This window comes from Colias croceus, chromosome Z (assembly GCF_905220415.1).
Source record: "Colias croceus chromosome Z, ilColCroc2.1".
In the NCBI taxonomy this organism is placed as follows: Eukaryota; Metazoa; Arthropoda; class Insecta; order Lepidoptera; family Pieridae; genus Colias; species Colias croceus.
This window is the reverse complement of record NC_059568.1, coordinates 4,632,128-4,657,551: the sequence shown is the minus strand read 5'-3', so window position 1 is coordinate 4,657,551 and position 25,424 is coordinate 4,632,128. Positions and strand designations below refer to the sequence as shown.

The 25,424-nt window shown below is 36.3% G+C and overlaps 1 protein-coding gene across 3 annotated transcripts in view; it reads left to right on the top strand.

Annotated features, from left to right (window-relative positions):
* Window positions 1-25,424, top strand: part of LOC123705435 (carboxyl-terminal PDZ ligand of neuronal nitric oxide synthase protein) — a 171,167-nt gene that overhangs the window by 26,934 nt on the left and 118,809 nt on the right. For all 3 annotated transcript variants that reach the window (XM_045654198.1, XM_045654196.1, XM_045654194.1), the window contains exon 2: window positions 10,407-10,660. In XM_045654198.1, the coding sequence (XP_045510154.1) occupies window positions 10,454-10,660 (207 nt within the window). In that variant the 5' untranslated portion in view covers window positions 10,407-10,453. The remainder of the gene's footprint in view (window positions 1-10,406; window positions 10,661-25,424) is intronic.

Below are 25,424 nucleotides of genomic sequence, written 5' to 3'. Positions count from 1 at the left end.
GCGCTTTAGAAATCTCAAGGTCCCTTGAGCTTAAATTGTGTTGGTATGATTTTAATTAAATTTTATTTTAAATTTACTTCTGCACGTTGCTTTGAACGTCTAAGGAAGTTTAAACTTGAAATTTACCTATAATGAACAAATTCTTTAATTTTAAAATTGCAATAGATGGTTATTCTCTCGCAAACAGCTTGGTAATTTAATTAATAGTAATAGTATATTTTTATTTATGTAAAGTAAGTACATATTCAAATGATACAAAGCCTTCTTATAAAGAATAAATCTAAACATATATTGAGTTTTTACAAGACTGTTGAACGGACATTTTAATTATTAACATTTTAGTTAAACTTGTTTTTAAACGAAAAGTGTTATTGAGTAGTACCTACATTAAAAACATAACTTTAATCAACACGGGCTGTTAAATACAAAATCATTTTTTTATCCCTTATCAAATATTATATTATTTTAACTCTAACTCTGTCTTTAATGTAGTGTTAATTTTAAGTTGTAACTACCTTTGGGTATAAAACGGTATTTACTCACACTTTGAAATATTACTATTAGGTACGTAATATTTATGTTAGATGTATTCATTTGCTTTACGAATTCATCAGAAAATGTGAAATAACTTTGAAATATATATACATTGTAAAACATTTGCTCGAATTTCCTATATATTTAGTAACAAAAAAAGGAATTGTGTAATTTAGAAAAATGTTGTTCGTCCGTATACTTACTTTTTTTTCTTTTGATTCTTTGCATATTTTTTGTTTATTGGTTTGTATTAAGTTCCTGCAATATTGAAAAAATAATAACTTAATAAAAAGTGTCTGATTTTAGTCAGTTTTAAAGTAACTTTGATTTTTTAGTTATATCCTGCTATCCCCTTAGATCATATTTTTACTTAATGATCTAAGGCTATCCCGCATGTTATATTTTAAAAATTCCTTTAATAAAAAAAGACGCAAATTATCTCGAATGATTGATGCTTTTTCAGCGGAGTTACCTAAAGAAAATTTTCAGTTCATATCAATGTTTTAAAGAACTCAAAAAGAAAAACTTTCAGCTTATTTTAGGTGTTCTAAACTTTTCGTATCAAATAACAAAGCAGACTCGATTGTTTAAAAAGCAAAAGTTTTATATATTCAGGATAATTTTACGGTATTACGATAGGTAGAATTATATTAGATTTAATATTCTGTATTTTTGTGGCTTAGTTATAATTTTATAAATATTGCTATATTGGTAACCCCTTAAATAAAACAAATCATTATAATATGTATCTTATTAACTAATACAAGAACAATATTTATTTAAGGTTATTTAAATAAAAAAGTCAATAGGTATAGCGGACACTAGAGGAGTGTGCAAAAATTAACTTCAATCACTTCAATGAATATTGATTACTTTGATTGATTACATCACAATTGTTTCAATCAGTGAAGGACAATTTATATTGAAATGTAACCAATTAACACTTGACCTGCGTTATGGATATAATATACTCTGTCATAATATACTACCTATACCTTTAAAGAAAACTAGAGACCCTATAGTGAGAAGAAAGGTGGTGATGATGATTCATAGATTTTCAAGTTTTCATTATATACCTTTCCACCTGAAACTTGGCCTACTTTGTCTAAAACCTAATAATTTATATACTAAAACCTTCCTCAAGAATCACTTTATCTATTCAAATTAATTGCATCAAAATCTGTTGCGTAGTTTTAAAGATGGACGAATGGATGAATGGACGAAAGATGGATGGAATGAATTTTGCTCCGGACGGAGAGACAGCGACAGTGACTTAGTTTTATACTATGTAGTGATATATTTTAAATTCTTATTACAGTTATAAGTCGCGATAAAATATAACTTGTGTCGATCCGGACTTTACTCGTTAATCAAGGTTATATGAGTATTGCCATAGGAATCCTGAGGCAAATGCATTGTTATGCAATTTATAAAATGAGCAATGACTTAATTTATCCTGTTATTACATATACCTTATGTTGCCGTTTATTTATATGATATATGCTTAACATAATAATTATTACATTCCTTACATACTTACTTTATATATACCTACTCTACTTTACCTACTCTAAAGGTTCAGTACACGTGGTTCATCAATAATAAATAATATTGGCAGATTTATCATCTGGCTCCCGTTTAAATCTTTTCAAAGTACTTCATTATCGTGTCTATAATTGCGTTTGCTACATATTCGTTGATTTTAGATTTTTCTTAAGATGGAAAGATTTTTTGCATTGTGATTATAATATTAATAAAATTGATAACAGCGTTTTGCCTGTTTTAAATTTTTTTGACAAGTCGTTATAATGTTTGTGAATAATACATTAAAAGTAAAATATAACGTGACGGAATATAAGAGCAAAGTAAGTAACTATGTATATTGTATATATATGTAATATGTATGTTATAATGTATGCACACTACGTGCGTACGCTGCAGCAGTGATTAAGCGTCACAAACACGCGTCAAATGAGACTCAGAAGAGACGTATTTTCATTTTAAACTTTGTGTTACTTATAATATTGTTTACAAACTACTGATATTTCACTAATGGTCATAATTATTAAAGTTCTTTGTTAACTATATAAATATCAGATTATGTATAGTGTTTAAAAAAGGACTAATTTTAATATAACAAAGAGTAATATTAGCATAATGTTTACTCGTAAACTTTATGAGGATTTCCGAAATAAATGTGTGATTTTAATACGATTTCTGGCTTTGATCACCGAAAATGTTGGGAAGAATGTCATAAGATTATCCGTGAACGTTATCGAACAAAGATGATAATATTAAATAGCTGACCTTCTACCGTAATATAAATTTTCTCCAAATTTATTTTATGCGGAATCTTTCGATTGCTATTCAGAAGAATATAAATCGGATAAATAAACATCATACAAAATTATATATGTATAGTAAGTTATAAATGCAATAACTAAACATAAACAACTTCTTAGATATGTTATTGACTAATTATGATAAAATATTATGTAATTGAAGTGAAACTTCTTTATCGGGGTTGAAAAAAATAGTGTAACATTTTTTCGTTAAGCGTGACATTTTTCCGTTACGCGCCATCTTTTTCTTATCCCTGCCACGCGTGTTCGTCGTATTTCTGTAAAGTTGCATATAGTAAATTATTTTTTGAAAAATAAGGTCATAAATAAGTTTCACTTCTTACGTGGGTACACTAGTACACGCTCACATTTTTTTTATTATGAGTTATCAGTTATGTACCTACTCTTAATTTTATAGTGTTATCTGGAGTTCCCAAACTTCATCGTCATCATCATCAGCCATGTTTGTCCATGTTTTTCCACTGCTGTCCTCAGTCATGGCACACCATTGAGCCCGGTCATTCGCTCGTTGTCGCCAATTTTTCCCAAACTTATATTGGTTTAATTTCTATTCATTGTAATTCGAACGAAAAATAACTATAAATTTTACGTTATTAATCCTTAGAGGCATTCTTTTAAAATATACATCAAGCGTTATTTTATGAATAATATAAAATGAAATTCTAAATGAATGTTCATTTAAACCTTAATTTAAAAGTGAAAAGCACGTCACAAAAGCTTTGTTTAACTAAGAACAAACGGCAGTAACAACTAGTTTTAATGCGATATGAAACACGACTATTAATTTAACAAGGAAATGTGCACGAAGAGGTTTTATGTAGTATTATTTAATTATTTATATGAGCTACATTTTGTCGTGTACTGAAGTTTAGTGGTGTTATAATTTACATTCGAATTAGTTTATTAGTGTAGTTTGATTGCTTAATTGGGATAGCATATTCGTGAAAAACGGGAAACTATTTTCAAATCAATCTTGATAAAGCTTAATAATAAAAAAAGCTTTAGAATAATGTTATTTTTATCATCCATAGCTAATAAATAATAATTATTTAATTTTTAATCAAATGTATTTACACACACAATACAATTTTTAATATATTTTTCATGTTTACCCAGTATTTATTACATAAAGCCTACGTTTTATCAAAACGTGAAAGAGCTATTACTTCTTAACCCAATATAAAAAAGTCAAATTAAATGAATGCTCAAGCGTCTAAAAATGTCGCCGCTTCCAAACGAGTAGCTTCATAGACCAGTCTAATGTCACGAGCATATCAACTGAATTTGAATGGTCATGTTGAAGGCCAAGCGAAGCCGGAAACTGAACAGTAAGCGACGAATACGTAATATTATGCAAATGGGATATACGCTCCTATTGACTTCTTAATTAGGCTGCTGTAGGAAGTATTTTGTGGTGAGCTATAGTGATCAATTTAGCGTGACGAATTGTATAATAAAGTAGTGCAGTTAGTTTAATGCTGACTTATGGGTTTTCGTGATTGTTATTGAAAGCTTTGCTATCTTTCAGTGGTTTAGGAATAGTAATAGTGAGATAGTTTAATGTATTTCGTATACAGAAGTAATGTCTCATATAAATTTGGAGAAATAACATTACGACAAAATATAAATTAGTAAAAGTATTTTTTTTCAGATTTTAATTAATGTATTTACAGTACCGAGTTTTGTTGTAAATAAACTTTCCAATAGACTAAACAATACTAAAAATGTTCTAGTATAATTAATTCGAAGAATCCAATTCTGACCATTACTTTTATATTTTTTCGACGCACGTTCATTAGAATGTAAGAGCTTTGACAGAAAATCTTTAATGAATTATTGAAGTATGTAATTATTATTACACTACTAAGATAAGAGCGCGTATACATTTGAAGACCTTATCAAGTGACGAAATGTCCTCTATACAGTACATCGCCCTCGGAGCTTTACGATAAGATTCGTTTTAGGACGAAAATAATATGGAGCTTTTAGTCCCTTGCGGGTTTTATTAGGAACATTTTCAGTACGCATGTAATGTAACACGCAATGTATAGCCCAGTGATATAAGGTTCTAACAACATAAACTTTTGGTGAGAATTAAATTATTCTGTAAATTATACGGTGTGAATTCGTCAAGCATCGACACTTGTATATTTGTTTAGAATGAAAAGAAAATTGTTGAGATTGAAATGTAAGCTTTGCGCTTTTGAACAAATAAATAATTCTCTGGGTATAATTTTTTTATAATTAATAAAATGTTAACTAAGTATAACATTGTAGAAGAAATTAAATTTAAAAACCAAACTTGCGAATTTAAAATTAAAATCACATTTAGTTTAAATAATTAATCCGAGAAGATTAACAAGAATCCCATATTTCCACAAAACAACTGAAATCGGATTTTTCAAAGCCTTATTTATACGCATAATCTCTCTTCGTGTAGTTTAATCTATAGAATCTTAATACAAAATTCCACGCATCAGCCCTAATTAATTTTTACGTTGTCTGACGAAAGAGATCCTCCATTATTCAAGTATCAAAGACACTAATTTTGAAACAAATTAGACGTCGGGAAATTGTTTTAAATTTGTTGGCAAATAAAAGTTCGGAATCGGTTAACCTAAAAGTCATTAATGTTCGGAAACCAAGACTAAGAAGCTACGAGTAACTTCTCAATCAGTGATTGGAGTAGGGCTGCTGTTTACTTAAAAACTTAATTAAAATGAATCTTATCCATTTTCTGCTTGTTAACATTGATTTAATAGGGTTGGTTGTATTTGATACTTGTCTTATTTAACAATATAAATAAAATAACTATAAAGGGAAGAGGTTGAATATTTCTAAGCTAGTATTTTAAAATTTTAGTAACGAGTTATTTGAGAACTAGATATTAAGAACATTTTTTTTAAATGGCAAGTTTTTAGAGTAGAAAATTTAGACAGCTTTGTAGAGGAAATCTTTTCAAAGTCTCTTCAGTCGTGCAAACACCAGTGAATTCTATTACCTACTACATCCAAACTTATTCATGTTATTAATAGGATATTGGCAACCCTGTATCTTAATCAGTGATGTAGTCTCTTCATACAAAGCAGTGAACAGTCTTAAAATTAAACATTACTGTCATTAGTTTGCATACAGTACGAGATCTCAGCAAGCGTGTTTATTACGCGTCATACTGTATGTTACATATATTGCATTGCTGTCATGCATATGTTAAATTGAGTTGAACGTGTAATTAAGGACGTATTCGAAATACGATTTAGAATTTCGCGAAGTTTCAATTACGTTTATGATGCTTGCTTCTAATGTGAAAAACAGTCATGTATAAAATAGCAGAACGTAGTTACGTATTTTTGTTTTTGAACGAAATGTACATATTGTTATCGTCTTGAAATTTTTAAAAAGAGTGCCATTATAATCAACACTACATTATTCATGAAATTGAGACTACATTATTGATTAAATTTCTTTTCGAAGCCGAAGCCTCTACATACAGGAAAACAAATTAGTTAGATCCATTCTTGTTACGACTATAAAACAACCACAGGATGGATCATTTTCTATGTCATTAAGTTTAATTATCTTGGCTTAATGACTTTCCTCTTACAAGTTTCATATAAAGTGGTGTCATTTTTCACTGCCTTATAAAATAGGTTTCAAGAGCTTTTACAAAGACAGTTGTAGAAAAGGAAAACGTTCGAAGAGCAATAGAGCTTCATTAATCGTTTTCATTAGACTATCGACAGTTTCTTTCCTCGTGTTTCGATAAGTTTTCGCTGTGTGTAATGGGAGATAATTGGTTTGTTATTTGTCGGCTCGTTATTTCCACCGCATGGCGTAACCCATTCGTATAGCTATAAATACAACAATTTAGTAATTTAGTTATAAAAAAAAAAACTATAAACACGTTAAAAACTCATGAAATTATCGTGTTGTCACCAATTTTTGATAAGTGTGCAATGTCTGAATTAAATCTGCCGTTTAAAGTGGGTCAAAATCGAGTTTAAAGAGTCGGTTACATACTAACACGTCGCGTCCGTCGGCTTCATACAAAATACAGATGAAGCTAATAAAATCTTGTTAATAGATACATTTCTACACATGCAAAATAAGAAATATTGTGTGGAAAATATTGTTCAGAAAACTGTACAATACGAAATTTGTGGACCGAACATTTTATTTGGCTAGAATAAGTTTGAAATATTCAAAGCTCTTTAAAATTCGCTCTGAGTTCGCTAGCTTCAGTTTTACCAAGGTTTTACTTTAGACAGAAGTCTTGCGGTCTTCGGAAGTACATTATTTGGTAGTATTAGTATTATTTGTTCGTACAATGTTCAAGGGTAAGGATAAATAATTAAATAACTATAATAATGTGCAAATAATACAAGTTCACACGTTGGCCACTCATTTATACAACGTGTTTCAAAATCAAATACGAAATACAAAAAAAAAAAAAAAATGTGTGCGTGTAATAGAGTACACACGTAAGAAGTGAAACTTAGGGATAAGAAAAAGTTGGCGCGTAACGCAAAAATGTCACGCCTACGGCGTAACGCAAAAATGTCACGCCTACGGCGTAACGCAAAAATGTCACGCCTACAGCGTAACGCAAAAATGTTACACTAAATTTTTGTCCAACCCCGATAAAGAAGTTTCACTTAAAAAAAAAAAAATGACGCGAATAGCGTATTTTTGATAAAGAAGTAAACTTAAATCCCGTTTCAGATTTGCATTTGCAAAAAAATTGGTTAATTAATAATTATCATTCTTTTTAAAATTACATTAATTTCTAGCCTGTGCTGCATACAAAGTTTTTTATTCATAATGTATGAGTTTTCATAACTTTGTCGTTGTAGGTAAACTTTCTTTGTGATGCCTTTTTTAAATAAAAGTGTTTATCTTGAAAATTTGGTTTGTGCAAGTCAAATAAAGACGGTAAATCATAAAAATGCATTTATTCATTCCAGGTGTATGTCTGAAACAATTTTTGCTCTTTCGTTTTATGTACTTGCAAACTATTCACAATATGTTATGTTACAATTAATGCAAGTCATGAAAAGTGCTTACCAACGCAATGTAGTGAACCATTATCTAAATTAAATTAAAAAATAATAACAAATTTCGTCTTATTAGACGGTAAATTATCTTAACAAATCGGCTAGTTAGTTTTTTATGTCTACTAACTTCAAAAATCATCATAAAGCAAGAATGCTTTATTGAATAAAGATGCATGTCCACTACACAGTAGGTACTAACACGAAATACGAAAAGTTAATCCCACCAAAAACATAAATGTAAAAATTGGAGCCGAGTTCAATCGTTGACTTAATTTGCCAAAAAAGAAATGAGATCTAATTAATGTGTGCCAAGTTCTGCAGACAGTCCAGAAATTTATTTATAAAGATGTATTAAGTTCTTAGGTTGACTGAAAACTCAATTGTTTTATTTTCCCTTAGAGAACAATGTTTATTCCAAAATATAACTTTTATAATTTGAATAATATAATTATTTTCACAAAGCAAACAACTAATGACCTATTGAACCCAATAATTTGATGAGGCTAGTTTTTAGAACTTCACAAAATATAAACAGTATGTAAAACTAGCCTCATCAAATTATGGGGTTCAATAGGTCATTAGTTGTTTCCTTTGTGAAAATAATTATATTATTCAAATTAAAAAAGTTATATTTTGGAATAAACATTGTTCTCTAAGGGAAAATAAAACAATTGAGTTTTCAGTCAACCTAAGAACTTAATACATCTTTATAAATAAATTTCTGGACTGTCTGCAGAACTTGGCACACATTAATTAGATCTCATTTCTTTTTTGGCAAATTAAGTCAACGATTGAACTCGGCTCCAATTTTTACATTTATGTTTTTGGTGGGATATCATTACTTTTTGTACAGAAAATTACTCTGCAAATTTGATTTAGGTACTTTATGAATATAATACTTTTTATATACGATTTTTTTTATATTTTTTCTTGCGGATTCTTTGTATGGTTTGTTTAGTATTATTTTCTATATTTTCTTGTATGTTATGAATGTCAGCGCACATTGCCCCGTCATTATCTGAAATTTTTTAAACTCGTTTTCTGTTTAAAAGATTACATGATTTTCTAAACATCCAGCGTGAATATGTACACACACTATTACAAAGATGCAAAGATCGTTGTAGAAGAATCGTCGCTTTACTCCATGACGAGATTTTGAAATTTTACTCTAAACGCGCCTAAAGATGTTTCACTTATATTAATATTAATATTACGCAAATTAAATCATTTCGACCTTCGACAAAGCCTTCTTCCATTACACTGAAATTAAAAATAAACTAAACACTCATAAATAAAGAATAAAGAAATGTGAATTTGTAAAATTATATATTATTTTTAACTGTATGAGCAATATTTTTATTACAATTTTCTTTTATTTTACGTTTAATAATAGTTTTGAATAAAGAAATCATGCAATCGAAGTAATCCGCCCTAGCGATACTAGCGCGAGTGAGTGTGATGTCAGAGGCGCATCGAATCTACAGATGTTTCGCGCTAAAATATGTAAACTTCAATAATCTATATCTCAGTCATTTATTGATGGATTTCAAAATTTTTTTCGGCCACTGACTAGTTTTGATCTATTTTTTAAGACTAGTAAGGTGAATATACTATTTTCTATTTTTTTAAACTTTTCCATTTTTCCATACAAACAAAATTAATGTCATTGAAAAAAAAATTAAATACAAATAAATTCAGTATTTTCTGATTTTTTTCTTTGTACACTCACTATTACCTAGCTGATTACAAAATTTGAACTTTCTAGGTCATCTGGAAGTGGGTTAGGTTTTGTATATGTCTATAAGTCAGTCAGTCTTAAAAATTGCGATTTTTGGATATTAATATCTGCGCAACTGTTTAATCTGTATTTATGAAATTTAAGGTTCTTGTTTATCTTGAGGTCCTCTTGATATGTACCAAATTTGGTTTATTTAACTTAAATAGTTTTCGAGTTATAAGGGGGTGAAAAGTGGCTCGAAATGGTTCGTGTAAATATACACACGGCTGCTGCTCGCCAGTTCTCTTCGCTTGAACTCGGCTTGACACGCTGCCGCGTGTCTAGATAAGATTGCGCTATCACTGCCGTCGTCTCGAGCTAAGCGGCTTAGTGACAAATACACTGGGCGGTGTTAACAGATACTTTTAACCAACTTATAAAAGAGAAAATTCTATTTTATGACATGTTTTAATGATGATCTTTTTGATGGTGTTTCTATTTTAGTAAAATTAAAGTTTAAATGGAAGTTTAGTTTCTCTTCTTTCTTCATTGCCCTGTTTTTTTTTTCATCACAAGAACCTTCCTTGAGCCTTAAAACACGTTTAAAAAAGCCGAGTTTTACGCTAACTGCTAAGTAACCTATATGTCGATTCATTTTAATAATAATCCATAGGTACGTAGCTTCGTCTGCACCACTGTAAGTCTTTATACCTATTAAAAACAATTTCTTTGTTACAGGACGCATCGCAGCGGACATTTTCAACCCCGTGTTACAATCATGAGCAATGTTTAAGCGCGGGAAAAACACACGTTACGTTCGTTTTTTTTTAAATGCACGAACGTGGAAGCGCGTGCCCATGAAGTTATTCGCGAAGTGGGCTAAGAAGAAAAATAAAGACGATTATGATCCAGTCAGTGAAGATGAGCTGGACCCGACGGAGCCACTACACCCTGACAGTGCGTTTGAGTATGGGATCACCTTCCATGCAAAGGTAAGATATAAATAAATACATCTTCATTTTATTATATTATGTTATTACATTACATATTATGATGTTAGGAACACAGCCTTTATATTGATAATGACGGTTATGGGGGGCCAATTGGGGATGCAATTAAAACCCTCCTTTTCTTTATTCAATGGACTGTATTTCTTCTTAATAACGACGTACAATTTCTCCTTAATAACGACGTACAATTTCTCCTTAATAACGACGTACAATTTCTTCTTACTATTTACAATAGCGGTAGGTATACTGAGCGACGACTGTTGACCGCGAGACTTCTTGCTTCTTGCTGTTGCTCAAGTGACGAGCTCTTGACTAGTGATGAGTGGTGTGTTTTTACGGTCAAAAGTCGCCTTCTTTATACAAAACTATAGGGATTACTCCCGACGGTGGGTAAGACGCCGTACCCCGTAGGCTAGAGGTGCATTTTTACAGAGTATACACCCGACGGTGGCAAAACTATCGTGCGTCTACCGAATACATTACTACGTTACATACAATGATAAAATATAAAATTCTCTAATTGAATTACACATTAATAACACAAATAAAACTTTAAAACTGTATATAATAAAACACACGAATGACATTAAACAATAAAACTACTTAGACAATTACAGGTGGTGAGACTATTTACATTATAGGATTAGGTTGTCGTCCGTAACATCCTCCCCCCGGCGCAGAACCTCGGAGCCTTCATTTATCGGGAGGACGACTAACCTCCTCACGGGTCGCCTAAAAATCCCCCCCTTGGTCCTTACGTCGGCGCTTCGCACCACCTTGTCCGTCCCTTCGTACACACGTTCTACTTGCCCTAGAGGCCACACGTTGCCCGGTAATATTCCGTCTGTTATCAACACTACGTCCCCTTCCTTGACGTTTGGTGTCGACCGTACCGCGTCTCCCCTAGGTGTAAGCGTAGGCAAATATTCCCTAACCCATCTAGCCCAGAAAGCGTCGGCTAACGCTTGCGAAACTCGCCAAACCCGCTTATCTAACCGGTTACTGGATCCTAACACTGGCATACCGTCTGCCGTTCCTAGTAAGAAGTGGTTCGGAGTTAACGCCTCTGGGTCTTCAGGGTCGACGGAAACGTGCGTAAGCGGTCGCGAGTTTACTGTGAACTCGACCTCGTTCATCAACGTCTGTAGCACTTCGTCCCGGGGTGCTTGTTCATTCAATATAACTGACAATGCGCTCTTTACTGTACGAATTTGTCGTTCCCAGCTACCCCCTTGGTTGGGTGCGCCCGGGTCGATGAACCTCCACTTCGTTCTTCTTCCCAGCGCGCATCCTTCCAACTCTGGAAGCCACTCTGCGTAGGCGCGTCTTAATTCGACGTCGGAGCCGCGAAAGTTAGTACCGTTATCGCTCATTATAACCGCTGGCCATCCGCGTCGCGCGGCCATCCTACGCAATGCCATTATGGCTGAGTCCGTACTCAAACTATGTAAAATTTCTAAATGTATCGCGCGCGTCGTCATACACGTGAATAGCATTCCCCACCGTTTCTCTCTGCGCCTACCTACCGTGACCGTCATCGGGCCGAAACAATCTACCCCTGTACTCGCGAATGGACGGGAATACATGTCTAGTCGTACCCGCGGTAGGTTGCCCTTTATGGGCACACTTGGGTTGCGTCTCTTCACCGTGCATGTGACACATTTACTTATAACTGATTTTACTACGGCGCGTATGCCTATCACCCAATATTTTTGCCGTAAATTATTTACTACGTGTTCGCGACCGATGTGAGCGTTTTCACGGTGTTCCTTGAGAACGATAAGACGTGTGAGCGGGTGCTTGCCATCGAGTAGGACCGGCCGTTTTCTAATTTCCGGAACGTCGGCTGCGTTAATCCGTCCTCTCAAGCGCAATAACCCGTCTTCGTCTACACAAACGTTCAACTTAAACGCGCGGCTAGTGCGCGGGACGCCTCTGCCGCACTCGAGCGCCTTGATTTCATCTGCGAAGCTTTCTCGTTGCGCCTGCTTTAATAACAATCGCTCCGCTTGCTCGATTAACGTTACGTCCAGGCATTTCGGTTGTTTGCGGCATTTCGCGACAAACAACAGGACTCGTGCTAACGTTCTTGTGCACCGCGTATACGACGAGAACCGCGTGACGTCTATTAGCGGCGTTACTTCCGTCGCGTGCGCTACGATTTCGCTTGAAATTGTTATTGATTTTCCTACGCTCTCTTGGGGCCACGTGTCGGGCGATTCTAATAGGAATCGCGGTCCCCTAAACCAGCTGTTCGTGCTTGTGAGTGCGGTATTTCCTGCTCGTGTGGCTGCGTCCGCTACATTCTTGTCCGTTGGTACCCATCGCCACTGCTTTGCGTTTGTTAACTCGGTGATCTCAGTAAGCCTGTGCGCTACGTACGGCGTGTATCGCGCGGATTCGTTCCTTATCCAATGCAACGCGGTTTTAGAATCGCTCCAGAACGTTGCTTCGCACGACTCACGGTGTTCACGTACAATCGCATCCGCTAAGCGTGCGCCTATTAGACACGCTTGCAGCTCGAGCCGCGGTATCGTTTGCGCTTTCATTGGAGCCACTCTGGCTTTCCCCGCGATCAGTGACACGGACACGCTACCGTCGTGGTTTACGAATCGCCAATAAGCTACCGCCGCGTACGCTTGCTCACTCGCATCGCAAAAAACGTGCAACTGTCTACTCGCTATATCCTTTTTCTCGTAACAGCGCGGCAATCTCAACGCTTCTATGTACCGTATATCTGCTAGCCATTCGCAAAAGGCTTCCGCTTCTTCGACGGGCAATGGTTCGTCCCACGCTACTTGCTTGCGCCACAGCCCTTGCAGCATGATCTTAGCCGTGACCGTATACGGACTCAGCAAGCCGAGCGGGTCGAATAATGCCATGACTGTCGCTAGCGCCTCTCGCTTCGTTGGTACGCGTTGCCCGTTCTTGATATCGCTCGGAATCCTATTCATCGCCGTATTAAACGCTAACTCATCGCTACCCGACAACCACAAGATACCTAATGTCTTCTCGTATGCGTGGGCGTTGGCACCTAGCTCACGCGGAGCGCCGGCCCTATCCTCTCTACCTACAGAAGCGAGTATTTCCTCTACGTTCGCGCTCCATCCTGCCAGATGAAAACCTGCGCGCTCGTAAACTTCTCTCACCTCCCGTATGGTGTGGGCGGCCACCTCCGTTGAGCCGAAACTGTCCAGCCAGTCGTCCATATAGTGATTGAACGTTATGGCCTCGTAAGCCAGTGCGTGGGATTCTCGATGGTCTTGGGCGCACTTATTTCGCACGCTGTGCGCTAAGAAAGGCGAACTCCTCGCTCCGAATATCATTGACGTCATAACATATTTCTGTGGCGGACCTACTCTGTCGTCCCCTCGCCACAGAAAATGTTGCACCGCCACGTCTTCCGGACGTATTTTTATTCTTAAAAACATATCTCTTATGTCGGCTGATACTGCCACTGGCCGTTCCCGGAAGCGAAATAATACGCCGTTGAGCGATTGCAGCAAGTCGGGCCCATCTAATAATACGTCATTGAGGCAGCGGCCTCCCACGCGCGCTGCTGCGTCGAATACTAGCCGCGTCTTACCCGGCTTATTCGGGTTCGTTACCGCAAAATGCGGCAAGTACCAAAGACGCGCGTCTTGCTCGTGCGTCGCGTGCGCGCTGCCCTCACACTTCGTGGCGTATCCCTCTTTGATGAGCCGGTCTATTTGCGCCGTATAGTCCGCTTTGAAAGACGGCGATCTATCCATTTTCAACTCAATGCCTTGTAATCGTCGCCGGGCCGCTTCGTAGCTGGGTGGCATTATTATATCTCTATTCCTCCAAGGCAGTCCCACCTCATAATGCCCGTCCCTCAGCGCGACCGATGATTCGAAGGCTCTTACCGCGCGTTCGTCCACCTCGCACGGTTTCACGCGCATCGAAATACCTAACGCGTCTATTCCGAAGTGTGCTTCCACTCTATCGTGTAGGTTTTCGTCCGCTGAATTACTTTTAAATTCGTTATTGCTTACGACGTGCAACACCGTCTCATCGTCCCGCGTTATTGATCGGCGCGGCGCGGTCCCGTGGATGACCCAACCTAACTGGGTAAATGACGCCGCCGGTTCATCCTTTCCGCCGACCAATAAGCGTCGCGAAACGATTAGGTGCCAGTTGTCTGTGCCAATCAGTACTTTCGGCGTCGCGTTCTCGTAGCATAAGTCACGTGCCCTTAATGATGTTAGGTGCGAGTGCACTAGATACTCGGCTCGCACCGTCTGACTCCCGATACGCAAATCTTTCATTGTATGCGCCTTTAGTCGTTTGAAATCGCTCTGGCCGCGACCGCGTATACTAATCTCTACTTTCCTGCTTTCGCTCTCATTCGTAGCAGACGAGATTCCTCTTATACTTAACGGCTGCGTTGGCCCCTGTGCGCGTACGATGTTTGCGAGTTCATCGTCTATCAAGGTGACTGTGGACCCTTCGTCCAGTAATGCGTACGTCTCTACTTCCCCGCCAGCGCCTCTGACGGTGATCGGACAAACCTTAAGTAGAACCTTACTGCGAGCCGTCGTGGCGTGGACTGACGCGGTATGTACGGCTACGTCCTCACTTTGTTCGTTTTCCTGTTCGCTATTTTTCTTCAAATGCAATAACGCGTGATGGCCCTCTCGGCACTCCTCCACGCCACAGCGTTTTGCCTTGCACCGAAAACGTTTGTGCTTGCTATTCATGCACTGGAAGCATATGTGCGTCTCTTTCGCCCATTCCCATCGCTTTTGAACCGGCATTGCTAATAGCTTTTTACATGTAAACGTCTTATGCTCCGCCCCGCAACAAAAGCATACGTCCTTACTCTCCACCGCCGCGGTGGCGTATACTTTCATCGGTTTGCGTTCGTTACGTTGTACCGGCTCGTTATACCTACCGATGTTTCGACCACCTATAGCGAGCCCCGAGGACGCGAAAGTGTGCCTTAGACTCCTATCCGCCTCTCGCATAAGGAAGCGTGATAGTGTCGTGATCTCTGGCTCCGCGTAATTTCCGTTGTCCTCCGCGTAATCGCACCAGCGTGATCGCATGTGCGGGCTCAACTTGTCTACCACAGTTCGTGCTAACATCGGGTTTTGCAAGTATCCTCGCTCATCTAAACACGATATTACCGTGACTATATTTTGCAACTTTATCGCGAACTGATTTATTTCGTTGGGCGTGGTCCCTAAACGCGGCAGATGCTTAATGTCCTCTAACGCGTTATCTATAATAACCTCTGGTCGTCCGAAACATTGTTCTAACGTTTTTAGTATAACGTCCGGGTCGTTCGCTGTAAACAATAACGCGGATACGGCTTGCCTAGCTTCTCCTTTTAAGCAAGACCTTAAGCGTGCTATATTCTCGCTTGCCGTGAACTTATACTGCGCGTTTGTTTCTACATACGCTGCTTTAAACGGTAGCCATTCGCCCGGGGCCCCGTTAAAGCCTGGCAACTCCATAGCTTGCCTTGGTGGCGGTCGATTCCTTGTTAGCTGCTCTAACGTAACCGCGAGTTTTTCTATATCGCTCTGTCGTCGTGGCGACGGTGATTGTTGGTCCCTATGCCTACCCGGTACGCGACGAGACGTCAGCTCGCGAATCCCTGTCATACTCCGCCGTGCCTCTGGCGAGTGGTTCCGCGGCGTCTTCGCCCCTGCTCCTATCGCGGCTCTGGGGATTTCCGACTCCCCCCGTGGCATACTGTGCTCTAACCAATCATTCACGCGATGTTTAATAATCTCTCCCTCAACGCTCTCCCTATCTGTTTCTTCCCGAATATCGACGACGTCCGCCTCGAGTCGTTTCCGTTCTAAATCGGCCTCGATGCGTAGCTCTTCCCGCCTAAACGCAGCTAACTTTTCCGCGGTTTCTAACTCTCGCCGTTTGATCCTAGCCGCTACGCTCGCCGACGAGCGTTGTGATCTAACCGATGGCGCCGCGGTGCGCCTAGCTTGCGTTCCTACAATCGTCGCGGGTGTCGTCATCGCGGGTGTCGTCGTCCCTATACCAACGTGTGTGTCCGGGACTTCAAAGGTGTCGGCCGATGCCGACGCAGGACCTTCGGCGTGTACCCTATTCGCGTCCCCCGTAGTCTGACTGCGCGTTGTTGGCATCTTCTTCGGGCGCTGGTGCCCCCCTACCTGCCTAACTGGCCCTAGCAGACCTTCAGGAGGGCTCGGCTCGCACCGAGATATGCTCCTTCAGGGATGGAATATAAGGATAGGAAAGGGAGGACCTACCCGGCAGAGAGTGCTGGAAAGTACTGGGTGCTCTGTCACCGGCGGGAATGTCCGATGCTTTTGGCAGTACCTACAGTCCGGTCCCAATACCGTCCAACACCTTACCGGCGTAGCAGTGCTTTTCGGTTCGACGCCCGTCGCGTCTTTTGACTGAACCGGCAGTGTCACACCACACACCGCACCACTGTCTTGCAACAGCGTTAAGCTCTGAATTCACAGCGTTTGACACCGTTAGGTGCTGTGAATTAGAGGCGCGGTGAAAACCACGTTTTTTAATTGAAGCTGGATCACCCCGATGCCGCTGACTCGCTGCGCTGACTCGTTGCGCTGACTCGCTGCGTTGCTCGCTGTGCTGGCTCGCTGCGCTGACTCGTTGCGCTGCTCTGCACCGCAAACGCCTGCCCGTCGCACCGTTGGGTGATCTTGATGTTACTTGGGTCTCTTCGGTCTTCAACCAGGTCTTCTCACTGCTCGTACCGGTTTCTTCTTTATCCGGCTTCCGAAGGGCCAACCTCTATGGGGGGCCAATTGGGGATGCAATTAAAACCCTCCTTTTCTTTATTCAATGGACTGTATTTCTTCTTAATAACGACGTACAATTTCTCCTTAATAACGACTTACAATTTCTCCTTAATAACGACGTACAATTTCTTCTTACTATTTACAATAGCGGTAGGTATACTGAGCGACGACTGTTGACCGCGAGACTTCTTGCTTCTTGCTGTTGCTCAAGTGACGAGCTCTTGACTAGTGATGAGTGGTGTGTTTTTACGGTCAAAAGTCGCCTTCTTTATACAAAACTATAGGGATTACTCCCGACGGTGGGTAAGACGCCGTACCCCGTAGGCTAGAGGTGCATTTTTACAGAGTATACACCCGACGGTGGCAAAACTATCGTGCGTCTACCGAATACATTACTACGTTACATACAATGATAAAATATAAAATTCTCTAATTGAATTACACATTAATAACACAAATAAAACTTTAAAACTGTATATAATAAAACACACGAATGACATTAAACAATAAAACTACTTAGACAATTACAGGTGGTGAGACTATTTACATTATAGGATTAGGTTGTCGTCCGTAACAACGGTTTTGGTCTTTCCATGGCATCACTTTTTGTACAGAAGGCTTTTCAGAAGTGGTCAGGTTTTGTCCACTTATAAATCGCAAGTAAATACTTATAATCGAATGTTAGTATAATAAGAATCTCTTGAACTACCGAAGGATTATTCTATATTACTTTTTATCTTTGTTACCTATTTATAAAGTATTGGAAGATAAGACCTTCTTGTGTCTTGGTGAGGGATCTGTGGAAAGAAAAAACAAACAGTCAGTTTTTTATCTTTTAAATAATGTTTTGTTATGATTTAATAGATTCCAAAGTACTTATTAATTAGTAGTTCCAAACGAGAGTTCCTCCAATACAATAAAGTCCAAAATACGAAGCGAAAAAAAAAAAAATAAATACTTTGGACTTCCGAATGTGTGAATATATGTTAAATATTTATCAATCAAAACTTTAGCCGAATTAAAGTATTCTAACGAAGAACTTTTACTGGCTGGTCGCGAATGACGTTCATCGTCATTCGCGACCAGCCACGTTGTTTTAAAGGTGCGTAATGCGTATGGTCGGTCTAGCTACGCTAGAACTACTAGCTAGAACGGTTTTATGAATTTCCATATTTATTATCGTGGCCATATCGTAGATTTGCTCATTTCATGAAATGGCCAACATAGTTTGATCAGATCGTTAAATCGTCAACGTTTCACGATTTGGTCATCGACATTTGGCCAGATCGTATAAAATATCTTAGAGAGTCCATAAAACATTAAAAAATTCAGAATATTTTAAGAACTTGCACTGTTGGACGGTGAAGCTCTGCAACCGGCCCTATGTCAGTAGTATATAGTAGTTATGTCAGTCAGTATGAAAAATGACAGAGCTATGCAGCGCCTAGCGCCATCACTTTCTCACACTGGATATAATACTGCCCTAGACCTTGGTAAGGCTCAATGTTTTGATAAACCAAATATAAGTAGTATTGTATTTTCTGTTTTTGTATGCAATAAGGATTATAAATAAATAAACAAATCGAACAAAAACATCTGTTTTCTCACTAAAATTGTCATTTCGTTCTTGTCAATAAAGGAGGAAGACAATTCCATTATGGTGGCGATAAATTTCGCGACGCTTGATAGCTTTTTGTTTTTGATTGTTAGACAGTTATGATAAATGCGCGGGTGGCCATTTTTGAAGATAATAGAGAATTTCGTACTTCACACTTCATAATATTTGAGATAATTCACACGAAACTTTGCTAAATTAAATGCTAATTAATTTTATTTCAAACTAAAGTATTTTAGATAGATATTTCTACTAAGTGGACATAATCTTAAATGTGATATTGTAAAGATCTTCTTGAAGACCGTTGATACTCCTCAACGACAAGAAAACAACAAAAATTATTTTATGAAACAAAAACAGATGGAACATATAATTTTACTATTAGGTATTCTATGAGATTCTGTTCAAAATCGATTGAATATTGAAACCTGGGGACATATACATATAAGATATTTCACGAAACCACTTTTTGGCGGTTAAAAATAAAATCTAAAAAGGCGGGATTTAAACCCACATTCCCGTTACTTCCAATTAGATGCATAGAGTAGGAAGAAAAGTGACGATTTATCGAATTTATCACACAAACGAGTTAAAGCTGTGTAGGATTTTCTAAAAATATCAATTTTGTATGGGTTGTATGGGATTCAAAGAAAACTTTATTTTTCATATAATAGAAGGCTTATATTTGAATAAAAAAGTGTTTCAGCCAATTAAATATTGAACGTGGAAACGTACTGAAAAGACCTCATAAAATGATCTCGTAAATTCCCATGGCAAATGAAATTTTCCTAAATAATATTTTGATCTTATTATTAATCTTGTTAACTACGTAGGTACTATAGCAAATAAATCTTTGACGAAAATGATGTTTTCTTCAGATTAACGTGTTGCTCACAAAAACCAAGGTTTGCGTCTACGTCGCAGGTTCTTCTAACGAAATATGGTACAATTTTGGAAGATAACGCTTTGTAAGTGTGGATAATCTCGGCTTTACAAAATTATTTGCTACGGTTTATTCGGTGGAAATAAAATTTTTCATAAAAATAAGGAGATTCCGAGGCGTGATTAAAATTTAATCAGCGACGAAAGAGATTGAATCTGCCCCGATTTATCGAGATGAAGACGACAAAACCGTACAGTTTTTAGTTTTTATTGAAATACAAAAAATAATTCATCTGCATAAAATATTTTGATACGAAATATGTGTTTGAATAAATTACGTAATTTGCTCATTAATTTCATGTTAATAATGTATGAAATCAGATATTTTTATTGGGTATTAATTATACGTAATAACAGGAGTTTAATATGATCAAATTAGGATTTAATTATTCTTCGTAATTGTATTTTGATATTTATTAGTAATTACTAAAAAACTTCGTTATTGAGAAGCAAAAGTCAATATTTGTGTGTGGAATTTTTTCATACAAGTAAAAAATATTCAGATAATAGGCGAAACTAATCTATACATATCATAGATACCTACCTACATATAATAAATCTGTAGAAGGTCAATTCTGTACATTAAAAAATATTGAAAAAATAAATACCAGGGGGTGTTACTGGATCGATACCAAACCCAAATATGTGATTAAAAAAATTTTTGTCTGTCTGTTTGTCTGTCTGTCTGTATGTTCAGGCATCACGTGAAAACTAACGGTTCGATTTCGATGAAACTTGGTATAATTATACCTTATTATCCTGGGCGTAAAATAGGATACTTTTTATCCTGACAAAATACGTAGAAATAAATTAATCTTAATTTTTCAGTTTTATCCATAGACGTTGTTCTGTAGAACCGCAAACACACGTTGCGTATTATTTATAGTCCTAGCCGTAATTGGGTCCAATAGATATTTATAAGATGTCATTGTCAGAGTTACTCAAAATGGAGAAATAAACTATCCACGCGAAAGCCGACATCCACGCGGACGGAGTCGCGGGCGGAAGCTAGTTCAGAAATATGAGTAAAAGTATAGAAAGACATATTTAAATTTTTAGTTTACTAGTACTAAAATCCAAATATTTGAAACAAGGACCGACAGTTTTACTTGCTCAATTAATGAAAAAGAAAGCCCAAATTTGTAATACTACACTGGTTAACGCCTGTAATTTTGCCTATCAAAGGTGAACTTTTTGCGCCTTCCTAATTAACCCTAACCTAACAACCTTCCTAATTATTCCTAAATATAACATGCTTAAATTACCTTTTATGACAAAATCTAGCTAGTGAAAAGATTTTTTAAATACATCAAGAGACATGCCCAAGAACAAGACAGTTTCAAGAGTTTTAAGATTTATCACACACGTAGTATAGTGGTGGATTATGACCTAAACCCTCATGGGAGAGGCTTATCTTTCTCCAGTGTAATCTTATGACATATTTTGATATTTAAAACAAACACGTATTAAATTAATCGTATCGAACGTTCACTATAATATCATACATAATTACAACAACTAATGTAAAATATTGATTCGAATTACAGAAAACACAGTGTATGGTACATAATTAGTAATTTAAATGAGGTTCAATGAAAAATTAATTATTCAAAGCATACATATATTTCAAAGTAAAATATTTATTGGTTAACTAAATTAATATAAATTGAAAATGGGCGTTTGTTACTTTAGAATCAGTCGTATAAAATACTCGTATTTATACAAAACTAGCTTACCGCACGCCTGCTTTGTCTAAAACCTAATAAATTATATACTAAAACCTTCCTCTTGAATCACTCTATCTATTAAAAACAAACCGCATCAAAATCCGTTGCGTTATTTTAAAGATTTAAGCATGCAAAGGGACATAGGGACAGAGAATGCGACTTTGTTTTATACTATGTAGTGATATGGCATTATAAGTATTAATTGTTTCATTTTTATCACTTTTATATTATCTTATCTTCTTAATATATATAAATCTCGTGTCACAATGTTTGTCCTCAATGGACTCCTAAACCACTTAACCGATTATAATAAAATTCGCACACCATGTGCAGTTCGATCCAACTTGAGAGATAGGATAGTTTAAACATGTAGGTACCACGGGCGAAGCCGGGGCGGACCGCTAGTTTGTATTAAATTATGAACATATAAAATGCGTTATCTTAAATAATAATTTTACAGTTACGAGATATTTTCTTTGTGTTTTTGAATATTCATGATAATATAATGATATTATATACTATTTTCGTCGTTTTCAATCTGATGTATTGGATGGAATAATAGTCATCAAAATATGTTGCGAATGAATAAAACATGTGACATTCTAAAAATCATTTGTATTCCGTATTTTTCACGAGCGGATATTAAACATTACATAGGTACATTTTGTAAAACGTTAGCGAAAACCTTTTTTTACAATTACCTATTTAAAAATAAACAGAGTGACAGCAAAATTTAAGATCCACTTTTTTACGCGGTTGTTGGACGCCTTTCTAGAAAGATCTATTCACTTGAACGCACAATGAGCCGCCACAAAAGGCCCATTTTGAGAGCCTTAACAATAACTTAGGACGCACATTCATGTCACTGGCATTCTCGCTCATTCTATTATGAATCTTTTATAATGGAGTTAATTTGGAGGTACACCGTTTAATCAAATTATAAGGGTTAAGTATTGGACAGAATAATGGACGTTGTGTAATGAGTTGTATGTAAAGTTTATAGAATTGATAATATGTGGACTTTCTTGTGCTAAGACCGCAAAATTTTAGTCTTTTTGGTGACTGTTTGACTTCAATTACATGAAACATTGGTCCTTATCAAATATGCTTAATTTTGTATATTTTTTCATTCGATGTAATTATTTCTTATAAGTGGTAGATATGAGTGATGATGTCTCCCTATAAAAAACTTAACACATAACGTATTGTTTCAAAACCAGCCAAGTTTTCGCAAATTTTACATTACTAAACCGATGGCTACCATAATTGCCCAATTCACGTATTCGAAAATGAACTTTACCCAATATGCAATAAAGGCGAATAACCAATTCGCATATTTAAGCGTAAGGTCAGGTCCTTTGTCAACAACTCGTTTTGAATTGGTAGATTTTATGCGTATTTACCTATAGCTGTGACTTGAACGTTTTCAATACAATTCCGGAACTGAATGAGATTTTATCGTAATCTTAAGAAAATTCAGACAATTCCATATTGATAAGTTACTTGTACGACTGTACGTGAGGAAAGCTACAGGAAAATTGGATATTGGGAGTTAATATTTTTACAACGTCTCTTCATAATATTTGTTTTGAAATATATGGAAATAGAGTGAATACAAGTTTTCGGATTACGGGGAAAGTAATTAAATATGAATTTTTTTTAACCTTAAAATATAGTAATAACATGTCACTTCAATAATTTAAAAAACGCTTCATTTAAATGTAGGTGTGAACAAAAGAAACGAAATAGCTTGTATTTTTAAGAGAGCCTTTTTGTTATCATGAATCCGTCCTTTTTATTATAAATGAAACCAATTACAATATCGGCAATTAAAAAAGGTCTATAACAATGAACCAATAATTTTGGCAATAAAAATATTGTACTTATATTAGTAAGTTATAAGAAAAATAGAAGCAATAATTGATTATATCGATACATACATTTACAAACACATTGCATTGCAAATATTTGACAGTCAGAAAGCGAAATTAATATAAAACAAAAAGAAAACTTAATTAGAATCGAGTTATGAATATTCAAACAACTCCAAAAATTTCAAAGTGCTTCGTGAGCAGCAAAGGATTCTTAAAGTTTTTTATTACATCATTTCGTCGAGTTGGCGAATTGAGGTTTGGACGATTGGTGAAAATATTGAAAGAAAGAAAAGAAAAAAATACATTTATTCTAATGGCATGCTACATAGAAAAAAAATACATTAACTCTTATGAAATGGGGTCGGTCATTAAAGCTTTAAAAAGGATATTGGGTGATATTTTGTGATGCAGAGGTTTTCAGTGGGCCTTCTACCTATGTCTAAAGGATGATGCACGCGTGCGGCGTGTGTCGCGACCGGGCCTTGGTACGATTAAACATTATTCTATACTTTTTTACGAAGTAATAAATGCTCATAAAGCAAATAAATGATCGTTGCTCAGCCATGCACCGCGTTGAAATCTGGGTAGATATTAATTCATTTGTTTCCCGGCTCCGGCACAATGTAGCGTAAACCAAGCTTAAATGTCTCAATAGGAATTGATGAATTAATGTTTGGGATTTGGTGATTGCGTTGGGTCTGTATCGATCATTTTGCTAAGAGTGACGGATGGGGCAATTTGTTCATATGCGCGACGTTCGTGACAATCCTGTGTTTGAAATGTTGATGTAGCGGATCAAACGTTGTGGTGTGGCTTCCTGGTCTTATGTAAATTTCTGAAATGGTGAAATAGCTGAAAATTAGTTAGATTTTTTTATAATACTTATTAATATTAATTTCATGTTTTTTACTTAAGAAAAGTGCATTAAATAAATTTAATTAAGTAAATATTATTGAAACAAAATCAAATTTAATATTGATCACAAAATTTATAGGTAGTTTACAAAAGGATTTAAATTTTAAAAATGAATAAAAATTGCAATTGAAACCTTAAAAAGGAAATGTATTTTTTATTATCATCATGTTTCTCACAGAATGTAATGCACCAGGTTAGCGCTCTGACGCGCGTTAAGAACGCGTTCTACCTCACAAAGCCATTAAAATACCTATATCCAAGTATTTTCAACACATCGTGTGCTCAACAAAAGTCCACTGGAAAGCGTTAATCACAAGCTAGTCTTTGCTTTCAAAAGCACTTTATAAAGGTCAAGCGATTCAAGTTGTATTGCGATGTGAAATCTCTTCACTACGGAATATGAAGGTTTGTCTTCGGAAATCTAATTCGGCTTTGTTCAATGTCTTTTATTGCATTTAAATTAAATTGCTCCTGTTCCTTTGTTTTCGTTAACGTGCAGTCTTGTAAAAGTCATCTTGAAATTAACTTGCTCAATAAATGTGCTTGTACCTGCATATCTACTCATTTCTATATAATTTAATGATAGATTGTTTTCATTTACATTTTTTTCTAATCAACACACGGTAATAAAGTGGCAGTGGTAATTTGGATTAAGAAGACACAGTATTGTATGTACTGTTATCATTCGTATTTATAACTCGCATTGATATAACCGCGCTCAAATTTGCCATCTAAATTGTACAAATATTGAATTAAACATGTCATTTGAATAATCATTGCTCAACAGTCCATTTAATTTAATTGAACAATTACAGTATTTATACATCACAAAATCAAACATGAATTCAGTCAATTTGATGCAACTAGAAACGCCAAAATAACTGTTTGATT